General features: G+C 39.7%; 1 protein-coding gene across 1 annotated transcript; it reads right to left on the minus strand.

Moving 5' to 3' along the window:
- Nucleotides 1-5,350: 5,350 nt before the first annotated feature.
- On the minus strand, nucleotides 5,351-7,004 carry LOC121999384 (DNA-directed RNA polymerase subunit beta''-like). The gene has a single exon (XM_042554072.1). The coding sequence runs from the start codon at nucleotides 6,947-6,949 to the stop codon at nucleotides 5,351-5,353; it is 1,599 nt and encodes a 532-aa protein (XP_042410006.1). The 5' UTR covers nucleotides 6,950-7,004.
- Between the last annotated feature and the right edge of the window lie 16,812 nt (nucleotides 7,005-23,816).

The following is a 23,816-nucleotide window of genomic DNA, read 5'->3' on the forward strand; positions in this document are numbered from 1 at the left end:
ATCATCTTTCATAACATAATATCACAGAGGTCATTGAGCATATTAGAATTTTGTTTAAGCTTCTCTAAACCATCACCTTACCATGGCCGAAATATTAAGAGTAAGGTTCATGAGTTTCTTTCAACATACAAGTATACAACTCTTAAGAACTTTATATCATGTCATATAAGCATAGTTATTTTAAATTCAAGGTCCTCCTAACCCTAAATTCTTTCTTGGCCGAAACATGAGAGTGGGGTTCTTTTGGTTCCAATCAACTTCCAAGCAAGAAAACCATAGGAAGGTCCTTAGCATTTCATAGAGGGAACCTTGCACTAGTTTGGTTAGACAATAATTTTCCTAACCTATTTACAATATTTTTGATTGAAATTCTAGGGTTACATACACCTCTGATCATGCATCATATATGTATAAAAACATAGGGGAAAACTTTCTTTCAAGGCATAGAAAAAGAATCCGAAAATCACATGAAAGCCTTATACCGCAGGTGAGGGGAAGCTTACATTCTTTGCTTAAGTTTCCTAGAGTTGAGAACTTGCTTGTGGACCTTTCTTCCTTGCTTGCTTTGCTCGGCACCAATGGAGGAAGAAGTGGCTAGATCTTTTGGTGGAGAGGAGGAGGAAGAAGAGGAGGCTTCTTCCTCTTGTGTTGCTCGGCAACAAAAAGAAAGAAAGAAGGGGGAGAGTTGTTGCTCTCGGCAACAAGAGGAAAGAGGGAGGGAGAGTGCTCGGCACAAATGGAGGAGAGGAGGAGAGTGAGTTGAGGATGAAGCCCCCCCTCCATGCCTATTTATACTAAAGTGAGGGGAGGAAAACTTGACTTGATTCATCCTCCTCATTTACTTCTCCTCTTAATGAGAAAGAATATGCTAGAGAAATGCTTCTTGAGTTTCTCTCTTTTCTTTCTCTTAATTTCTCTCCTTTCTTTCCTTTAATTATAATTCCCATCTCTCCTCTTACAATATTCACTCCTATCACACTTGGTTAACACATGCATGCATCCACAAGAGAACCAAGGATCAAAACTTGGTTATGTATATTTTTACTTCTTTTTACTTCCTTTTCCTTTTAATTAAAAAGAATCCTTTCTTATTTTTAACTACTTAGTCCTTTCTCTCCTTATCAATAATTCTCCTATCCCCTTTGATATCCTATACATGTTCCTTATAAGAGATCCAAGGTTCAATCTCTCTTCTAACATTTTATTTTCTTTTGTACATAATAATTCATATATTACCATATTATGCATTATGCATAAATATTTCATATATGTATATATTATCTCATATTTCTTCCTTTTGTCTACATTAATTCCATCCATTATAAATCATGCATAGATGATTTATATTCTCAACTTTATTTTCTTTCATAAAGTTTTAATCATCTAAATCCTTCCCATCTTAATATTTAACTTAGAATATCTACACCTTCTTTTCACTACATTCGTACTCTCATTACCCTTACTTTCTTATCTAGGCTTTCTAGGGGTGTTACACAACATCACCATTGTGACTACTAATTGTGACTCTCACAATATGTGACAATGTCCTTCTATTCTTGATATATAGATTGATCAATTGAGGCATACACCATGTCATCCTCTAATCAATCTATGTCTTGAACCCCAAGTAGACTCACTCTAATCAAATGAGCTCAATATCTTATATTGACTCATTTGGGCATGGTCATGCACTTAGTGGTTTCACTCTATCAAGAATCATGATGTCACTCCCGCCATATAGGAGGGATAGATCCCATCTACATCACTCACATCCCTCCACATAATTTGTTACATACTCAGTAATCTCCTTTATAGTTCACCCAGTTACAGGTGACGTTTGACGAACCCATAGTATGTAACTCCTTATTTAGGGAACTATGGTGACTTCAGGTCCAAGGACTGATAGTCATACTAATAGTCACATGAGAAAGTATATGACACTCATATAACGATCCATGATACTTTCTCATGGCGGGTCATTCAGTATACATTCTCCAAAGCATACCTATGTGTCAACTTTATATCTCTATATCCATGACTTGTGAGATCAAGTCATCGAGTTGACCTACATGCTAGTCTCATTGCATTAATATTGTCCCTGAATGTTAATACTTGACTAGGAATGATTAAGAGTAGTGTTCTCCATATCATCTCACTATCAATTCAACCAATCGATTGATATAGATAAGAACCTTCTACTCAAGGACGCTATTATACTTAGTTATTTGGCACCAATATATGTAAGTATAATAACAATAAAGAAATACCTTTATAAGTATATAGGAATATGATACATCGTGTCCATACACAATCATCATATGATTGGCTCTAGAGCTCTAACTAACAATCTCTCACTAGCACTAGTGCCAATCAGTGTAGGCTATAAGGCCCAATGACCTTGTGTGACCATCATGCTTTCTCTGTGCCAAAGCCTTGGTCAAGGGATCAGCGACATTAGCCTCTGTGGGTACTTTGCAAATCTTCACATCTCCTCTATCGATGATCTCTCGAATGAGATGGAAGCGCCATAGTATATGTTTGGTCCGCTGGTGTGAGCGAGTTTCCTTAGCTTGTGCAATTTCTCCATTGTTGTCACAATAAAGATCTATAGGATCAGCTATGCTAGGAACCACCCCAAGCTCAGTAATGAACTTACGAATCCAAACTGCCTCTTTTGCTGCTTCTGATACAGCAATATACTCGACCTCTGTTGTAGAATCAGCAACTGTGTCCTGCTTCGAACTCTTCCATCTCACAGCGCCGCCATTCAAGCAAAACATGAACCCAGACTACGATCTATAATCATCCTGGTTAGTTTGGAAACTGGCATCACTATAACCCTTTACAGCTAGCTTGTCTTCGCCTCCAAATATCAAGAAATATTCTTTAGTCATTCTCAGATACTTAAGAATATTCTTGACCACTATCCAGTGACGTTCACCTGGATCTGACTGGTATCTGCTCGTCATGCTCAAAGCATACGAAACATCAGGACGAGTACATAGCATGGCGTACATGATAGATCTTATGGCTGAAGTATAAGGGATCTTATCCATGCGGTCTCTCTCCTCTCTAGAAGAGGGATTTTGAGTCTTCGAAAGACTCACACCATGTGACATCGGCACAAATCCTTTCTTGGAATTCTGCATGGCAAACCATAGTAATACCGTGTTAATATATGTACATTAACTTAGGCCAAGCAATCTCTTAGATCTATCTCTATAGATCTTTATGCCTAGAATACATGCTGCTTCACCTAATTCCTTATTGAGAAACAATTGCCGAGCCAAGTCAAAGGGATGTCATTTCCAATGAGTAGTATATCATCCACATACAATACAAGGAAGACAACTGTGTTCCCAACAACCTTTTTGTAGAAACAGGGTTCATCTTCATTCTTGATGAAACCAAACTATTTGATCACATCATCGAATCGAAGATTCTAGCTCAAAGAAGCTTGCTTTAGTCCATAAATGGACTTATGCAGCTTGCATACTCTGCCAGTATGCAGTGGATCTACAATACCCTCAGGTAATGTCATGTACACATCCTTGAGCAAGTTTTCATTCAGAAACACGGTTTTGACATCCATCTACCAGATCTCATAATCGTGGTATGCTGCAATAGCAAGCATGATCCGAATGGACTTAAACATCGCTACTGGAGAAAAGGTTTTATCATAGTCAATACCATGAATTTGCTTGAAACCTTTAGCTACCAAGTGACCCTTATAGGTAATAAGTTCATCCATGTCAGTCTTTCTCTTAAAGACCCACTTACACCCAATAGGTTTGACGCCTTCAGGTGGATCAACCAAAGTCCATACTTGGTTGGTGTACATTGATTCCTTCTCGGATCTCATGACCTCTAGCCATGACTCAGAATCTGGTCTCATCACAGCTTCCTGATAGGAGGTAGGCTCATTCTCAACGAGCATAACATCATCATGGTCAGACAAGAGAAATGAATATCTCTTATACTGATGATGTACCCTATCAGACCTGCGAAGAGATATGGTCTACTTGAACTGGTTGTTGTTCCTCAACTCTTTGTGGAACTATCTCATCATCCACAACACTTTGTGGTTCCAGTTCAACTTCCATCAAGGCTTCAGTGCTATAGTCCATATCTTGAACTTCTTCAAGATTGAACGTACTCCCACTAGTTTTTCTAGAAACAAAGTCCCTTTCTAGAAATACCCTAGTCTTAGCCACAAACACTTTGTGTTGACTGGGAATATAGAAGTAATATCCCTTCGTTTCCTTGGGATATCCAATAAAATAACACTTATCGGATTTGGGTCCTAGTTTGTCCGAGACTTGACGTCGAACGTAAACCTCACAACCCCAAATCCTCATAAAAGACACCTGGGCATCTCTCCCAGCGCATATCCTATATGGTGTCTTTATCACAGCCTTGGATGGAACACGGTTAAGTGTGAAGGCTGCTGTATCTAGAGCATATCCCCAAAAGGATATAAGAAGATTTGTGTGACTCATCATGGATCGTACCATATCTAATAGGGTACGATTCCTCCTTTCAGATACACCATTCCATTGTGGTGTTCCAGGAGGAGTGAGTTAGAATAGAATCTCATACTCAGCTAGTTAGTCACGAAACTCATGGCTAAGGTATTCATCACCTCAATCTGATCGAAGTATTTTAATACACTTGCCTAGATGGTTTTGTACTTCATTCTTGAATTCTTTGAACTTTTCAAAGGATTGTGATATATGTGTCATCAGATACACATAACCATATCTACTGAAATAATCAGTAAATGTGATAAAGTACCTATAACCATCTCTGGTAGCAACATTGAAAGGGTCACATACATCACTATGTATAAGTCCTAACAAGTCAGTCGCTCTTTCGTTGTGTCCACTAAAGGGAGTCTTGGTCATCTTGCCCAGTAGTCATGACTCGCATGTCTCATATGATTCAAAATCAAATGTCTCGTATTAACAATCGAAAGATGGTCGAAAGAAAAAATCTCTATTTGATGGGGCTTCTTCCTATACCTATGAATTCCATTGGACCTGGAAATGAGACATTGGAAGAATCTTTTTGGTCTTCCAATATCAATAGGTTGATTGTTTCGCTCCTGTATCTTCCAAAAGGGAAAAAGCTTTCTGAGAGTTGTTTCATGGATCCGCAAGAAAATACTTGGGTTCCCCCAATAAATCAAAAGTGTATCATGCCTGAATCTAACCGGAGTTCACGGTGGTGGAGGTGGGGGAAGCGGATCGGAAAAAAAAGGGATTCTAGTTGTAAGATATCTAATGAAACCGTAGCAGGAATTGAGATCTCATTCAAAGAGAAAGATAGCAAATATCTGGAGTTTCTTTTTTTATCCTATACGGATATCAGAAGTATCTAACAATTTATATCTTACTCGACTGTTAGTCATTGCTAGATCAGAAATATATCTTTCTTCGACAGAAAAAGCATGAGGATTCATTTGATCTTGATCCTTGTGGAGCGAAAAAGACACTATACTAGATCTGCACGAACCTCCTGCTAATATCCATAAATGACTTGTTTTTAATAATAGATGAACATTACCATATGTATATTCAGGTGCATGGTGTACATCAGTACTCCAGTGCATTTCTCCCTCTGATTCAGAATAAATATGTTTTCGTACCTTCTCTTTAAAATAAAAAGTGGACGTTCCAGCACGAATTTCAGCAATTACTTGTTCTGATTCTACATATTGATTATTTTGAACTAAAATCAAACTCTTTAGTGGAATATTTACATTATGTAGAATATCCCGACTCTCAATAGTTACATACAAGTCCATAGAACATAGAAAAGCGGGATGCCCATGACGGGTACGTGTGGGATGAACCAAATTCTCATTCAATTTTATTTTTCCATTAGAAGGAGCTCGTACATACTCGGCAGTACCACCTGTGAATACTCCACCAGTATGAAAAGTTCTTAATGTTAGTTGAGTCCCTGGTTCCCCAATTGATTGACCTGCAATAATACCTACAGCTTCTCCCAATTCGACCAGGTCACCATGAGTAGGACTCCGACCATAACATAATTGGCAGATCCAAGATGTATTCCTGCAAGTAAAGGGGGTTCTAATATATATTGGTTGTGCTCGAAAGGTTATGAATCGATTTATAAGTCCAATCCCAATATCTTGATTTCGAGTGGCAAGACATCGCAAACCAATATATATATCGTCTGCTAATACACGACCAATTAGTGTTTGGACAAAAATTTTTTCTGTCATACCATTTTGAGGGCTCACGGAAATACCTCGGATAGTACCACAATCTGTTCTACGTATAATAATGTGTTGAACTACTTCAACAAGTCTACGTGTGAGGTATCCAGCATCTGATGTTCGTACAGCAGTATCTACAACTCCTTTGCGAGCTCCATAGCAGGAAATTATATATTCTGTCAAAGAAAGTCCTTCACGTAAATTGCTTTGAATGGGTAAATCAATCATTTGTCCTTGGGGATCCGACATTAATCCTCTCATACCCACTAATTGATGTATCTGAGATGCATTTCCTCTAGCTCCCGAAAAGGACATTATATGTACTGGATTAGAAGGATCAGTCATACGAAAATTAGGATTCATTTCTTGTCTCAAATATTCACTTGTAGCATACCATATCTCAATGGATTGACGTAATTTTTCTACCGCGTGTACATTCCCATAATGATGGTGTTTCTCTAAAATAAAACTTTGTTGTTCGGCGTCTTGGACTAACCATCCCTTCGAAGGGATTGTTAAAAGATCATCAATTCCTAATGAAATAGATGTAGCAGTGGCTTGCTGGAAACCCAAAGTTTTTATTTGATCCAAGATATGTGATGTATATGCCATTCCGAAATGATCGATTAACCTGCTAATAAGTCGTTTCATAGCAGTTCCATTTATCACTTTATTGTGAAAGACCGGATCAGCGCGTTCTGCCATAAGTACCTCTTCTCTTATATTTCTTCTGCTAAGTAGGATTCGACAATGGACCCAAGTCAATGATTCAAAAACTTCCTTTCCTCAATCTTGATTCACACAGAAATTCAGAAATTAGAATACCAGTGAAATTTGGGAGACCTGAATTACCCTAGGCACTAGGCACAAACATCGGTATTTCTGTTTCCAGAGTAGGATCCGCAGCTCAAATTAAAGCCATGAAACAAGTAGCGGCAAATTAAAATTGGAACTAGCGCAATTTGTGGAGTTAGAAGCCTTTGCACAATTTGCTTCTGATCTCGATAAAACTACTCAGAATCAATTGGCAAGAGGTCAACGATTACGCGAGTTGCTTAAACAATCCCAATCAGACCCTCTCGCGGTGGAAGAAAGCAAACCATCTTTATGAAGCTGAGATAAGCGATTCTCATTTATATGACCTAAGCGAAATGCCAGACATAGGTTTGGTTCATTTCATTTGACTTGAACCTTTTGGTACTTATGTTATAGATGGGGTTCTCTAAGTCTAGAATATAGAGTCCGTTCATCAGAGGTGCACTACAGTAGAACATATCTTTTAAATAAACAGAACAACATTTGTTCTTTATCACAAAAGAAAAGTCTTTCTTGTCCAAACAAGAGACTGAAATGATGTTCTTTGTAAGAGCAGGCACATAACAACATTCATCTAATTCTAGTACAAGCCCAGAGGGCAGAGATAGATAGTAAGTTCCTACAGCAACAATAGCAACTCGTGCTCCATTACCTACTCGTAGGTCCACCTCGCCCTTCGTCAATGCCCTACTATTTCTCAACGCATTCACATTAGTACAAATGTGAGAAGCACATCCGGTATCCAATACCCACGATGCATAAATAGATAGATTGACTTCTATAACATATATACCTGAAGTAGAAGTCTAACTTCTCTTCTTCTTAAGATCTTCCAGATATACTTTGCAGTTCCTCTTCCAGTGCCTAGTCTGACCGTAGTGGAAGCAGGTAGCATCCTTGGCAACCCCTCCTTTAGGTTTCAGTGCGTTGCCTTTGCCCTTTGCTTGGGACTTTCCCTTACTTTTTGGCTTGCCCTTGCCTTTATGCTTTTGCACCATCAAAATGGAGTTGGGCTTTACCTTCTTAAGGTTGAGCTCAGCAGTTCGCAACATGCTTAGTAGCTCAGGCAGTGGTTTGTCAATTTCATTCATGTTATAATTCATGACAAATTGACTATAGCTCTCTGGCAAGGATTGCAAGATCAAGTCTGTGGCCAGCTCTTGGCCAAGTGGGAATCCCAACCTCTGTAGGTTCTCTATGTACCCAATTATCTTGAGCACATATGGACCTACAGGAGTCCCATCTTGCATCTTGCACTGAAACAATTCCTTGGAGATCTCAAATCTCTCGTGCCTTGCTTGTCCTTGATATAGTTGACGAAGATGTTCAACCATATCATAAGCAGTCATCAACTCATGTTGCTTCTGAAGCTCAGAGTTTATGGTCGCGAGCATGAGGAATGACACATCTAATGCATCATCTTGATGCTTCTTATAAGCATCTCAGTCAGCTCGCGTGGCAGTGGTAGGAGGTGCCTCGGGAATGGGCTGCTCCAGGACGTATAGTTTTCTTTCTTATGTGAGAACAATTCTCAGATTCTTGTACCAGTCCAGGAAATTAGCTCCATTGAGCTTATCCTTGTCATGGACAGAACGCAGGAAGAAGGTGTTCATGTTTGTCGACATGTGGCAATCTACAACAGAAATAATGCAAAAAGTAAATATCATATTCCTTTAATCATTTAATTAGGCCTTTAACTAAATGATGCTCCCACTGAATTATAGAGCTTTTATTGAATCAAGTCATGGATGTGGTCAAACCACACTACTAGATTCTTACCAATTAGCTATAATTTTTGTGGGACAAGAACCACATCATACTATGACTTGAGTTAGCTTTGGCTAAAATGCCAAAGACTTAGTATGATCAGTAGATAACTAATTATCAATTACATCTCTATGCAACTCTTGTTTATAGGATCAAAAATCTCATTTATATTAAAACTTGAGTTAGCTTTGGCTAAATTGCCCAAAATTTAGTATAAATGTGATTTTTATCCTATCATCCAACCGTTGGAAAATACCTATAGTTTTACCCGATCTAATTGAGTTAACTAGTTATGCTCAATCTAATTGAGTTTGTACTCACCCAAGCTTTGATAGGCGGGACCAAGGTTGTCCCTCCGCACCCTACCAAGATAATATGCGTTGCTCTGCTTTGGCAGATTCAACAACAAAAAATGATCAAGGTAGTGATGGGTATCAAAACTTGGTAGGCATATTGAGTTGACTTGATTAAGATCTAATCTAATCGTGGATTCGTATCTTATACGCATCAAGGCACTAATTATCCTACATTATAATGCATCACATACACAAGCATTGATAGATAAATAATTATTTTGTGATGAGGTCATGGCCCTACTACGATATTTTCAAGCCAATGAAAAGATCGGATGGTCAACCTAGGGTCAACGACTTCTTCAAGTGCCTCCCTTTGACCGCCATGTGTTGAAATCACCCTCCCCGTAACTCCTTCTTGAGTGGACCTTCCACCGCTTCATTTTGTACATTACAAATGTGAAACTTGAGTTACATTCGAGTATAAATTCTATTTACAACAAGAATATAAAAGAGAAGGTACGATGCACAGGTCGCATATCAATACAACATGCACAACACAAAAATGGCGCGCAGACCATATTATGAATTACAACACATTTTAACCAATCATATTGGGGTTTTGGGCCATGACCATCACAAAATCAAACATAATTCTAAATTATGTATTTTATATAAATTTCTATAATTTTACTACTGATTCTATCGATTTTATGAGTCACAACTTCCTGGCGGTCCCGTTTAGCGATTTTCGGGCGCGATCGTGGGACAATGCCCCTTGTGGGGTTAGGGGCAGCACCCCTTCTCACGAAATGAATATCGCGAGTGTCACATCTTGATCTAACAGCGCCTTAAGCCATTGTCCCAAAACGATTTGGGCGAGACCTTGCCGTTTCGGAAGGTTTTTCTCGGTAGTCGAAGCCTACAAGTGTCCAAGCACTTGTTGCTTAGCTTCTACGAGAAAAATACTCAAAAAATTTATAAAAATAGCAAACTTATAGAAACTTACAGATCTGAAATATTTTTATAAAAATAAAATACAAACTTGTACATGTTTCGCACGTGGCTCTGATACCACTATTGGGACTTTCGAGCTACAAAAATCACTTTTTGCGTTGTGGAAACCTCGAAGTCTTGCCACAGATCCGTGTGAAGATATATAAAAATAAATCATGTACATGTTTCTAACCTTTATTTACCTTATATCTACATGAATAAGAAGCGTTACCCTTGTTGCGAAGCCTCCAAAAGTTGCCGGATCACGAGAGTGTCAAACATACACTCCTCTATGCGTATCCACATGAATAATAGGTGGAGAAGAACCACTTAGAGTGTGCTAGCATTCTTGGGTGGCTCGGCAATGGAGGAGAGGGAGAGAGAGCTAGAAGAGAGGAAGAATAATGATGATCCGTTCAAGATGTAAAGTAAGTGTAAAATGACTTAAGTATTTTCATCTAATGAAAATACTTAATGCTAATTAACTCCATTAATGAGCCTCATTAATGAGTCTTAATGAGTATTTAATGAATATTCATTCTTCATTAAATGTCCATTTTGAAACTCCTCTTCTCTTCATAATTTGAATAGAAATTTGAATCTAATATTCAAATTGAATTCATAATTCAATGAATGCCACCATTTATCATTGAATTCAAAATTCAATGAATATCATCATTAAGTCTCACTTGAGTCTAACTCAAGTCTAGCCTCACTTGAGTCTAACTTAATCGAGTCTTACTCAATTAATCTAATTTAGATTACACTTAATCCAATTAGGTTCATCATATAAACCTAATCCTCTTGGTTCATCATATGAACTTAATCTCCATCTAATTGTCCTTTATGTGTGACCCTATAGGTTCTTGCAAACGTTGGCAATGCTCCTAAACCCATTTAGAAACATAAGTAATGAGCGGTATCAAGTAATACATCATTACTACCCAAGTTACAAGAATGTTGAGATCCAACATCACCATTGTGACTACTAATTGTGACTCTCACAATATGTGACAATGTCCTTCTATCCTTGACATCTAGATTGATCAATTGAGGCATAGACCATGTCATCTTCTAATCAATCTATGTCTTGAACCCCAAGTAGACTCACTCTAATCAAATGATCTCAATATCTCATATTGACTCATTTGGGCATAGCCATGTACTTAGTGGTCTCACTCTATCAAGAATCATGATGTCACTCCCGTCATATAGGAGGGATAGATCACATCTACATTACTCACATCCCTCCGCATAATTTGTTACATACCCAGTAATCGCCTTTATATTCCACCCAGTTACGGGTGACGTTTGACGAAGCCAAAGTATGCAACTTCTTATGTAGGGAACTATGGTGACTTCAGGTCCAAGGACTGATAGTCATACTAATAGTCACATGAGAAAGTATATAACTCTCATATAATGATCCATGATACTTTCTCATGGCGGGTCATTCAGTATACATTCTCCAATGCATACCCATGTGTCAACTTGATATCTCTATATCCATGACTTGTGAGATCAAGTCATCGAGTTGACCTACATGCTAGTCTCATTGCATTAACATTATCCCTAAATGTTAATACTTGACTAGGAATGATTAAGAGTAGTGTTCTCTATATCATCTCACTATCAATTCAACCAATCAATTGATAAGTATATAAGCATATGATACAAGTAAGTATAATAACCATAAAGAAATATCTTTATAAGTATATAGGAATAAGATACATCGAGTTCATACAACAATCATCATATGATTGGCTCTAGGGCTCTAACTAACAGTCAAATCCCTTCACCCCTTCCGTGGGTGAGACCCTCAGAAATACATGATCGCCAGTAGAGAACTCCAAGAGTCTCTGTCTCCAATCCGTATAACTCTTCTAACGGTCTTTTGCTTCAAACATCCTCCGTTTAATAATGCAGACCAACTCTGTCTCCTGTTGAGCTCTCTGTGGTCCTAGCAGCTGAGTCTCCCCAACCTCCTCCCAGAGGGTGGGTGTCTGACAAGGTCTACCATACAACACTTCAAATGATGCCATTTGGATAGTTGAATGATAGTTGTTGTTGTAGGCGAATTCTACAAATGGCAAGTGGTCCTCCCAGCTGCCACCGAAATCCTTAACGCAAGACCTCAACAAGTTATCTAATGTCTGGATGGTCTGCTTTGACTATCCATCAGTCTGCGAATTGAATGTTGTACTGAAATAGAGCATTCCAAGGCCTGTTGCAGATTTTTTCAGAATCGAGACGTGAACCATGGGTCTCTATCCGATATAACGCTCAAAGGAACACCATGCAATCTGATGATCTCTCGACAATATAGCTCTACCAATCGATCCAAAATCGGTCTTCCGAATCACTCAGAAGTGTGCGGATTTGGTTAATCGATCAATGATTACCCAAATTGTGTCATGGCCTCGTTGTGTCCTAAGCAATCTCACCACAAAATCCCTAGTGATGTGTTCCCATTTCCACTCCGGAATAGGATTCCTCTAAAATAATCCAGTAAGTCTCTGGTGCTCAGTCTTCACCTACTGACAAACTAGACCTCTAGCTCGAAACTCCGCGATGTCTTTCTTCATGTCGTTCCACCAATAGGAATGCCTCAAATCTCGATACATCCGTGTTTTGCCTAGGTGGATCGTAAATCGAAAGCAATGAGCCTCCTGAAATAACTCCTCCAAGATCGGGTGACATTGAGGTACGCATGATATGCCTCGGCAATAAATATCACCCTCATCATCTCGGGTGAACTCTGTCTACTGTCCAGAAGCCATCTGGCTACCATGGACTGTAAGCGCTGATCACCAGCCTGGATCTCTCGGATCCTCATTCTGATCGATGACAGAGCAACCATGGTAAGCAAAATACCCTACTCTATCAATCCCTGCTCCTCAAGGCCCAACTCAGAGAACCCCTGAATCAAGTCCGTGACTAAAACTCGATGGCAAGCTAAAGTTCCTTTGAATTTCTGGCTAAGTACATAGCTTTCCCTGGGTGGTAGCTAATGGTACAATCATAATCCTTCAGGAACTCCATCGATCTCCTCTGACGAAGATTGAGTTCCTTCTGTGTGAAAAGATATTTGAGACTCTTATGATCAGTGAGAATCTCAAAGGTAAATACCATACAGATGATGTCACCAAATCTTCAGAGCAAAAATAATGGCGGCCAGCTTCAAATCATGTACTGGGTAGTTCTTCTCATTCTCCTTTAACTGACGAGAAGCATAGGAGACTACCCTACCGTGCTGCATCAAAACTACTCCCAAACCTTGTAGAGAAGTGTCGGTGTAGAGTACGAATCCGTACTCTCCATAGGGTAAAACCAAAACTGGGGTCGACACTAATCTCCGCTTCATCTCCTGGAACCTGGTCTTGCAAGCTTCTGACCACATAAACTTCACGCTTTTCCTAGTCAGGCATGTCAGCAGCATAGAAATGTGAGAGAAACCCTCAACGAGCCATCTGTAATTTTTGGCCAATCCCAAGAAACTGCGGATCTCTTGAACTTTTTTCGGTTGCTCCCAACTGGTGAAAGCCTCGATCTTCTGAGGGTCTACGTAAATACCTCGACTAGAAATCACGTGTCCAGAAAACTGACTGAGGATAGCCAGAAAGTACACTTGCTGAACTTCGCATATAGACGATGTTGTCGAAGAGTCTCCAAGACTATGCGAAGATGTTGTGCATGTTCCTCCTCGAAATGTGTAACACCCATAGGATCCCTAGAAATTTTATATAAATTATTGCATGATTAAAATGGGCTTTATGTAGACTTTTCAAAAAAAATAAAGAGCAAAAAAAAAACCAAAAAAGAGGAATGACCAAGGCTTGAACCTCTTGGTAGGTGGTTGTATGTAATAACCAGTAGCCCCAGCAGGGGTGTGCTATTAGGAAGAGAAGGGAGATTGTAGTTATGGGTGGTGAAAGAGAAGGCCCCCTTCACTTAGAAGGAAAAGTTTGAGTTTCCTTCTTCCTTCCCAATGAGAAGATGGTTTTGTCTTCTTCCTTCATTTAGCATAAATAAGAGAAAGGAAAGAAAAACTTCATTTTTTTCTTCTTTCTTCCTCCTTCCTTCTCCCACCGAAATCCCAAGCCCATCTTCTTCATTTCTGAAACCAAACTAAGGGGTCTTCTTCCTAGGAAAACTTCTCAAGCAAGGGTACTTTTCCTTAGCGAAAGGAGGTAAGTATTCCCTCACCTGCAGTACAAGTAGCTTTCATATGCTTTATGCTTAAAGATTGCTTGAAAAACCTAGGGTCTTACCTTGTAAAGTTTCGGCCAAGATAAAGTTAAGAGGTTATCTATGGTTACTAAGAGCTTTCATGCTTTTAGGGTCTCGGCCAAGAAGAAATAAAGGGCTTAGAGGAAGTTGTTAGACCTATACTATGCTTGCTTATGAATCCTCATGATGTATGACTTTCTATATAATGTTAGTTTAAGTTTCCATGCCTTATGTTGCATTAAAAACCTAGAGTCTTACCTTTAGGTATCGGCCAAAAGAAATAAAAAGGTTTAGAGAAAGTTTTTAGACCTAAATTATGTTTTCTTATGCTTCCTCATGATGTATGATCTTCTATATATTGTTAGTTTAAGTTCCATGCCTTATGGTGCATTAAAATTTAGAATCATGCTTCTAGAGGTTTCGGCCAAGATTTGAACATTAGGATAAGAACCTCATTTATGCCTACTAAGAGTCTAACTTGCTATACTATGGATGGTGTAAAAGTTTCATGCTTTAAGTTGTTAAAAGAAAACTAGAATCATGCTTACATGTTTCGGCCAAGACAAGGGATTTAGGTTAAGAAGCTACCTAGGGTTTTTAAAGGTCTCACATGTTATATTAAGTATTATGAGAACTTAGGCTATTGATCCCATGTTTTTTTGTTGCTTGAAAACCTAAGATTCATGCTCACAAGTTTCGGCCAAGACAAGAAAAATGAGGTTAAGGAGCTACCTAGGGTTTTTAAAGGTCTCACATGTTATGTTAAGTATTATGAGAACATAGGCTATTGATCCCATGTTTTTATGTTGCTTGAAAACCTAAGATTCATGCTCACAAGTTTTGGCCAAGACAAGAAAAATGAGGTTGAGGAGCTACCTAGGATTTTTAAAGGTCTCACATGTTATGTTAAGTATTATGAAAACTTAGGCTATTGATCCCATGTTTTTATGTTGCTTGAAAATCTATGATTCATGCTTATATGTTTCGGACAAGTTATGATTTAGGGTTTGTAGGAAGTTCAAAACCCCAACCATGCATGATAATGACTCTTTATGATGTGATATGGTTTTTATGTCACCATGTTATATGTTATGTGCACTTATGCCATCATGTTATGCTTTCTCTATGATATGCTATATGTTATGTGCACTTATGCCATCATGTTATGCTTTCTCTATGATATGCTATATGTTATGTGCACTTATGCCATCATGATATGTTTTCTCTATGATATGCTATATGTTATGTGCACTTTATTTCATCATGTTATGTTTATGCAAGGCTTATGTATGATGAAAAGCCTAAGAGATGCTTCCCTTAAGTTGGGATTAAGAGCACTCTTCATGATATGACAAGAACATGATATGCCATGATATGACAAGAACATGATATGCCATGATATGACAAGAAACATGATATGTCATGATATGATAAGAAACATGATATGCTATTTTACTTTTGTATGACTTGTACCGGGGATGGGCTCCTAAGTTGCCCCTAGGTCGATGGTCAAAGAAACGGGCCTAGTAAGGGATGGGCTCCTAAGTGCCCCTAGGTCGATGGTCAAGGAAACGGGCCTAGTTCCTAATAGGTTCGAGATTAGCTACCTCGGATTTATTTAGGATGCGCGCAAATTCATGTATGTGGTACAAAGTCGGGCCCTCATGTTGAGATTATATTGAAGTACTTATATGATATAAGTTTTCAAAAGGACATTTTGCATATACTCATTTCATGATATATGTTTTCAAAAGGACATCTTGCATATACTTATTTCATGCTAAATGGTTTTCTTTATGCTTTAGTAAGATGCTTTTTGAAAATATGTCAATGATGCCTAGATGATCGTGCTACTACTTTATGTTTACGCTCTCACATGCTATGTTATGATTTGCTTAAATGAGTATGACACTACTTTATGCTAGCATGCAAATTTTATATCTAGAAGTTGGTTAAATGAACATGTCACTACTTTATGTTTAAATGCATGATTTATGTTTTTGTGAGTAGGAAAGGATCTTACTAAGCCTATGTCCTTATAGTTTAATTTCCCTTGTACTGCAGAAAAGGGAAAAGAATGGTTAAACTAAAAGGGAGCAGCAGGAAGGGCAAAGATGTGTGTGGCAGTGGCATGGTGGAACAGATCTGCTTTATACTTATATGTTTTAAATCTTTACATGTGATCCTATTTTGCTACATAATGCTTTTGATGGATGATACTTGATGGTTTATACTCATTATGAACTTTTGTTTTCATGTTCCATGTTAGTATGCTTTATGCTCCAGTTAAGTAAAATATCATGTATCACGTAGCAAGTAGTAGATGTTAAATCAAGTTATGAATGCTAGCATGTTCACATGTTAATATGATACATGATTACATTATTCACATGACATGTTTTTGATATATGCTTTATGATAACGGGCATGCTTCTATAATAACATGATTATTAGTTTTTATTTATTTACTTCCGCTGCCATATATGCATGTATGTATGTTTCAAGTAACCCCGTCCTTCGTAAGCAGTGGAAGGGCGGGCGTTACAGTTTGGTATCAGAGCCAAGTTTGTCTTTCCACCACACACACATCAAGCCTCCATCCTGCCGCTCCATGTAAGAATTTCTATGCCTACTCTATTTCTTTTATGTTTGATAAGGAATGCTTTAATCTAAGTATGCATGCCTACTCTATTCTTTTAATTATGATAAGGAATGCTTTAGTCTAAGTATGCATGAATATAGGTTAGAATGGTAATCTTATGCTAGCCTTGTTGTCGTTGATGAAGATAAGAATGGCTAGAAGACGCAATACCAGAGCTGATGAGACAGTACCCCCACCTGATCTGATGCATGTAGTTACCGAGCTCCAGCGTCAGGTTACAGAACAACAGTAGGTGATTGATGCTCTGATGAATCAATAGGGGAACCCTGCTACCCCACCAGTGAATCAGATTACGATACCAGTCGTAAATACGGCTGTACCAGTACCACCCGTGGTCTCTGCCCTAGTGGTTCGACAGGAGGCGTACTTAATTCAGTGGCAGAGGCTGAAGCCGGAAGCCTTCTCTAGTACTTGTGAACTATGGGACGCTCAAGCCTGGTTCAAGACTATAGAGAGTATAGTAGAGCTATTGGACTAGCCTGAACAAGAGAAAGTCAAGTGTGCATCGTTCTGCCTTACGGGAGATGCCAGAATATGGTGGGACAGAGTTAAAGCAAAGAGACAAGTGAATCAAATGAGATCGGTGGACTTTGAAACTGAATTTTTCGAAGAATTCTTCCACATGCGTGTGACAAACAAGCACTACGACGAGTTCACCGAGTTTCGGCAAGGTGACCTATCAGTTAATGAAGTTGTTAAGAGATTCAGCCGACTGGCGCGCCTATGCCCAGAGCTGGTCAGTACAGAAAGAGAAAGGGTCAGACTCATGCTGAAGATGCTCAGACCCAAGATAGCTTTGAATGTGGCCGACGGAGTTAATAGACCGCAGACCGCAGAAGAGCTAATCAGCAGTGCCCTGATCACCGAACACTACTTGAAGGTGTTAAACGAGGGAAAGAGTCAAGCCCAGTCGGGAGGACAGAAATCTCAAAGCACCAGAGCCAGCTGGAAAGGAAACCACAGTGGCAAGAGGAAGCAATGGAACGACACTAAGGGTGGTCCCGCGAACAAGCAACCTATGTACCCTCAGTGTACCATATGTGGAAAGAAGCATCCTGGAGTATGCCGTATGGGCACAAATAGGTGCTACAATTGTGGACTGGAAGGGCATAGAGCCAGAGACTGCCCTACCCAGGTTCAGACACCTCCACAGCAGTATGTTCAGAACAGGGGTGCTCCCTCACAGCTACACCAGATGCAAGCTGCGATAGAAGGTACTCAAATAAGCCAAGGGAGATTGGAAGCCCCGCCAGTTACGACAAATGCTCGAATTTTCTCCCTCACCAAGGAGGACGTGGTGAATGCTTCTACAATTGTCACGGTCAGATATTTATTTTCAGTCAGCATGCTACTGTATTATTTGATACTGGGCAATCCACTCGTTCGTCTCTACACCTTTGACAAGGAAGATAGACATGCCACCGCAAGCTTTAGATTGCAAGTTCTTAACGACCCTACCCTCGGGAGAAGTGATGTCATCTACTCATGTGCTGTGAGCCGCACCTATCATAATCGCAGACAGAGAGCTCTATTGTAATCTGATAGTGCTTGACGTGTAGGATTATGACGTTATATTGGGCATGGATTCCCTGAGCAAGTACGGTGCTTCCATAGAGTGCCGTAAAAGAAAAGTGGTATTCCGGCCGGAAGCAGAACCGATGTTTGAATTTGTTGGAAACCGAATGGAAAGTATGGGTTATGGGGTCAAAATTTTGTCCGAGCGACTCTCTACCCTGACAATAGCACCGACGTTGTTCGATGATATATTAGAGAAGCAAGCCAGTGACTCAAGCCTCTAAAGGATCAAGCAAGAGGTTCTAGAAGGAAAGGATGAGAGATTTTGTATCACTGACAACGGAGTACTTTACCTCAGAGATCATTTATGTATTCCCGATGATCCAGAGTTACGAAAAAGTATATTTGAGGAAGCTCATGCAACACCCTATGCGATGCATCCTGGATCCACCAAGATGTACCAAGACCTGAAAAGGAAATTTTGGTGGTTCAGTATGAAAAGGGATGTGGCTCAGTATGTCAGTACCTGCCTGACTTGCCAAAGAGTTAAAGCAGAACACCAGAGACCTAGAGGAGTACTGCAGCCAATTCAGATTCCAGAATGGAAATGGAAGGACATTTCTATGGATTTCATCTCAGGACTACCCAAAACGACGAATGGATACGATGCTATATGGGTGATCGTGGACAGATTGACGAAATTCGCCCACTTCCTACCAATCAAGATGACCTACTCGACTGAGCAACTGGCTCAATTATATGCTAAGGAAATTATCAGATTACATGGGATTCCGAATACCATCATTTCGGTTAGAGATGGTCGCTTTATTTCTCATTTCTGGGAATGTGTTCAGAAGGCCCTTGGTACAAAATTATTATTCAGTACTGCCTTCCATCCTCAGACGGACGGACAAACAGAAAGAGTGAATCAAACACTGGAAGATATGTTACGAGCTTGCGCCTTATATTTTAAGGGTAGCTGGTGTTGGGATTTTCAGGCCGCGAAAACAGCTTTTCACGTCGCGGAAACCCCGAATCTCCCTAGCCAACGGATCCATGCGAAGAATACAATTTTTCGAAAAACTACAAGTACGAGTTTACCTAGATCTACACTTAGATCTAAAAGGGAAAAAGGTTATACCTTTGAAGCGAAGCCCTTCGCGTTCCCGCTCGTCCAAATGGTGTCGGATCTCGAAGTTGTTAACGTAGACGACTCTCTATATGTATCCACACGAACAACTCAATGGAGAGAGAGCCTTAGAGTGTGCTAGCACTCCAAAGGGTCTTGGCAATGGTAGAGGAGGAGAGGGAGAGGGAGAGCTTGAGGAAGAGGATGAAGTGAATGTGCCTTGAATGAAAAATTCATTCCATCCCCCTCACAATAGTGGTCGGCCACTTTCAAAAAGTGTAACCCCCATTTCCACATTAAGTGCAATTAATGTGGAGCCATTAAAGTGAAGAATTGTAACCTCCATGAGGTGGCATCTCAATTAAGTAACTATGATGATGTGGAGCATCATCATTGGTCGACATCTTGCCAACTCACTAATGATGTGGCAAAAAGTCAAGTCAAACTTGACTTTTCCTCTTCCCCTAAAGTCAAGTCAAACTTGACTTAATCTCTCTCATGGTTGATCTAATCCAACCATTTAATTCAAGCCAATTTAATATAATGAATCTAATTCATTTAACTAAATTGATTCAATGAGTCATAATCTAAATTAGACTCATTGAACACATGAATTAACTTTAGTCCAACTCAATTAGGCCAATTAGGATTACTCTTAATCCAATTTGATTCATCAAATGAATCTAATCCTCTTGGTTCATCATATGAACCTAATCTCCATCTAATTGTCCTTAGTGTGTGACCCTATAGGTTCTTGTAACGTTGGCAATGCCCTAAAACCATTTAGGAGCATAAGTAATGAGCGGTATCTAGCAACACATCATTACTACCCAAGTTACAAGAATGTTGAGATCCAACATCACCTTGTGACTACTAATTGTGACTCCTCACAATATATGAGAAGTGTCCTTCTATCCTAGATATCTAGATTGATCAATGTGAGGCATAGACCGTGTCATCCTCTGATCAATCTAAATCCTGAACTCCAAGTAGACTCATTAAATCAAATGAGCTCAATATCTCATATTGACTCATTTGGGCATGGCCATGCACTTTGTGGTCTCACACTATCAACAATACCAATGTCTCTCCCGTCATATAGGAGGGATAGATCCCATCTACATCACTCACATCCCTCCGTATAATTTGTTACATACCCAGTAATCGCCTTTATAGTCCTCCCAATTACGGGTGATGTTTGACGAAACCAAAGTACATAACTCCTTATGTAGGGAACCATGGTGACTTCATGTCTAAGGACTAGTAGTCATACTAATAGCCACATGAGAAAGTATATGACACTCATATAACGATCCATGATACTTTTTGATGGCGGGTCATTCAGTATACATTCTCTAATGCATACCCATGATGCATACCCATGTGTCAACTTGATATCTCTATATCCATGACTTGTGAGATTAAGTCATCGAGTTGACCTACATGCTAGTCTTATTGCACTAACATTGTCCCTTAATGTTAATACTCGACTAGGAATGACTAAAAGTAGTGTTCCCTATATCATCTCACTATCGATTCAACCAATCGATTGATATAGGTAAGAACCTTCTACTCAAGGACGTTATTATACTTAGTTTATTTGGCACCAATACAAGTAGGTATAATAACCAAAAACCAAATACCTTTATTTATATATAAGAATATGATATAATAAGTCCATAATACAATCATCAAATGATTGGCTCTAGGGCTCTAACTAACAATCTCCCACTAGCACTAGGGCCAATCAGTGTAGGCTCTAAGCCCCAATGACCTATTGTGACCATCATGCTTCCTCTGTGCCAAAGCCTTGGTCAAGGGATCTGCGATGTTAGCCTCTATAGGTACTCTGCATATCTTCTCATCTCCCCTCTCGATAATCTCTCGAATGAGATGGAAGCGCCGTAGTATGTGTTTGGTCCGCTGGTGTGAGCAAGGTTCCTTCGCCTATGCTATAGCTCCATTGTTGTCACAATAGAGCTCAATAGGTTCAGCAATGCTAGGAACCACTCCAAGTTCGATGATGAACTTGCGAATCCAAACTGCCTCCTTTGCTGCCTTTAATGCAGCAATATACTCGGCCTCTGTCATAGAATCAGCTACTGTGTCCTGCTTCGAACTCTTCAAGCTCACAGCACCACCATTAAGGCAAAATACGAACCCTGACTGCGATCGATAATCATCCTGGTCGGTCTGGAAGCTAGCATCACTGTAACCCTTTACAGCTAGCTCATCATTGCCTCCATATATCAAGAAATATTCTTTAGTCCTTCTCAAGTACTTAAGAATATTCTTGACCGCTATCCAGTGACTTTCACCTGGATCTGACTGGTATCTGCTCGTCATGCTCAAAGCATACGAGACATCAAGTTGAGTACATAGCATAGCGTACATGACAGATCCTATGGCTGAGGCATAAGGGATCTGATCCATGCGGTCTCTCTCCTCTCTAGAAGAGGGACCTTGAGTCTTCGAAAGACTCACGCCATGTGACATCGGCAGAAATCCCTTCTTGGAGTTCTACATGGCAAACCGAAGGAGTACCTTATCAATGTATGTACTCTGACTTAGGCCAAGCAATCTCTTAGATCTATCTCTATGGATTTGTATCCCTAGAATGCGGGATGCTTCACCTAAGTCCTTCATTGAGAAACAAGTCCCTAGCCAAGTCTTGACAGACTGTAGCAAAGGGATGTCTTTCCCAATGAGCAGTATGTCATCCACATACAATATGAGGAAGACAACTATGCCGCCTATAATCTTCTTGTAGACACAAGGTTCATCTTCGTTCTTGATGAAACCAAACTGTTTGATTGCATCATCAAATCGAAGATTCCAGCTCCGAGAAGCTTGCTTTAGTCCATAAATGGACCTATGCAACTTGCATACTCTGCTAGTATGTTGTGGATCTACAAAACCCTCAGGCTGTGTCATGTACATATCCTCGAGTAGGTTTCCATTTAGAAAAGCGATTTTGACATCCATCTGCCAGATCTCGTAATCGTGGTAAGCTGCAATAGTAAGCATGATCCGAATGGACTTAAACATTGCTACTGGTGAAAAGGTTTCATCATAGTCAATACCATGAATCTGCTTGAAACCTTTAGTTACCAAGCGACCCTTATAGATAAGTCCATCCATGTCAGTTTTTCTCTTAAAGACCCACTTACACCCAATGGGTTTTACCCCTTCAGGTGGATCAACCAAATTCCATACTTGGTTGGTGTACATGGATTCCATCTCGGATCTCATGGCCTCTAGCCATTTCTCGGAATCTGGTCTCATAACAGCTTCATGATTGGTGGTAGGCTCATCATCTATGAGCACAACGTCATCATGGTCAGACAAGAGAAATGAGTATCTCTCAGGCTAACGACGTACCCTATCAGACCTGTGAAGAGGTATGTCTACTTGAACTGGTTGTTGTTCCTCAACTCCTTGTGGAACAACATCATCCACAACACTTTGTGGTTCCAGTTCAACTTCCATCGAGGCTTCAATGCTATTTTTCGCATCTTGAACTTCTTCAAGATCGAACGTACTCCCACTAGTCTTTCTAGAAACAAAGTCCCTTTCTAGAAAGACCCCAGTCTTTGCCACAACTATCTTGTGCTGACTGGAAATGTAGAAGTAATATCCCTTAGTTTCCTTGGGATATCCTATAAAGTAGCACTTGTCGGATTTGGGTCCTAGTTTATCTGAGACTTGATGTCTAATGTAGGCCTCACATCCCCAAATCCTCATGAAAGACACTTGGGCATCTCTCCTAGTCCATATCCTATATGTGTCTTTATCACGGTCTTGGATGGAACTCGGTTGAGTATAAAAGCTGTCGTGTCTAGAGCATAGCCCCAAAGGAATGTCGGAAGATCTGTGTGACTCATCATAGATCGTACCATATCTAATAGGGTACGATTCCTCCTTTCGGATACACCATTCCACTATGGTGTTCCAGGAGGAGTGAGTTGGGATAGAATCCCACACTCAGCAAGATAGTCACAAAACTCATGGCTAAGGTATTCTCCACCTCGATCTAATCGAAGTATCTTAATACTCTTGCCAAGCTGGTTCTATACTTCATTCTTGAATTCTTTGAACTTTTCAAAGGATTCAGACTTATGTGTCATCAACTATACATAACCATATCTACTGAAGTCATCAGTA

This window comes from Zingiber officinale, chromosome 7A, assembly GCF_018446385.1.
Source record: "Zingiber officinale cultivar Zhangliang chromosome 7A, Zo_v1.1, whole genome shotgun sequence".
In the NCBI taxonomy this organism is placed as follows: domain Eukaryota; kingdom Viridiplantae; phylum Streptophyta; class Magnoliopsida; order Zingiberales; family Zingiberaceae; genus Zingiber; species Zingiber officinale.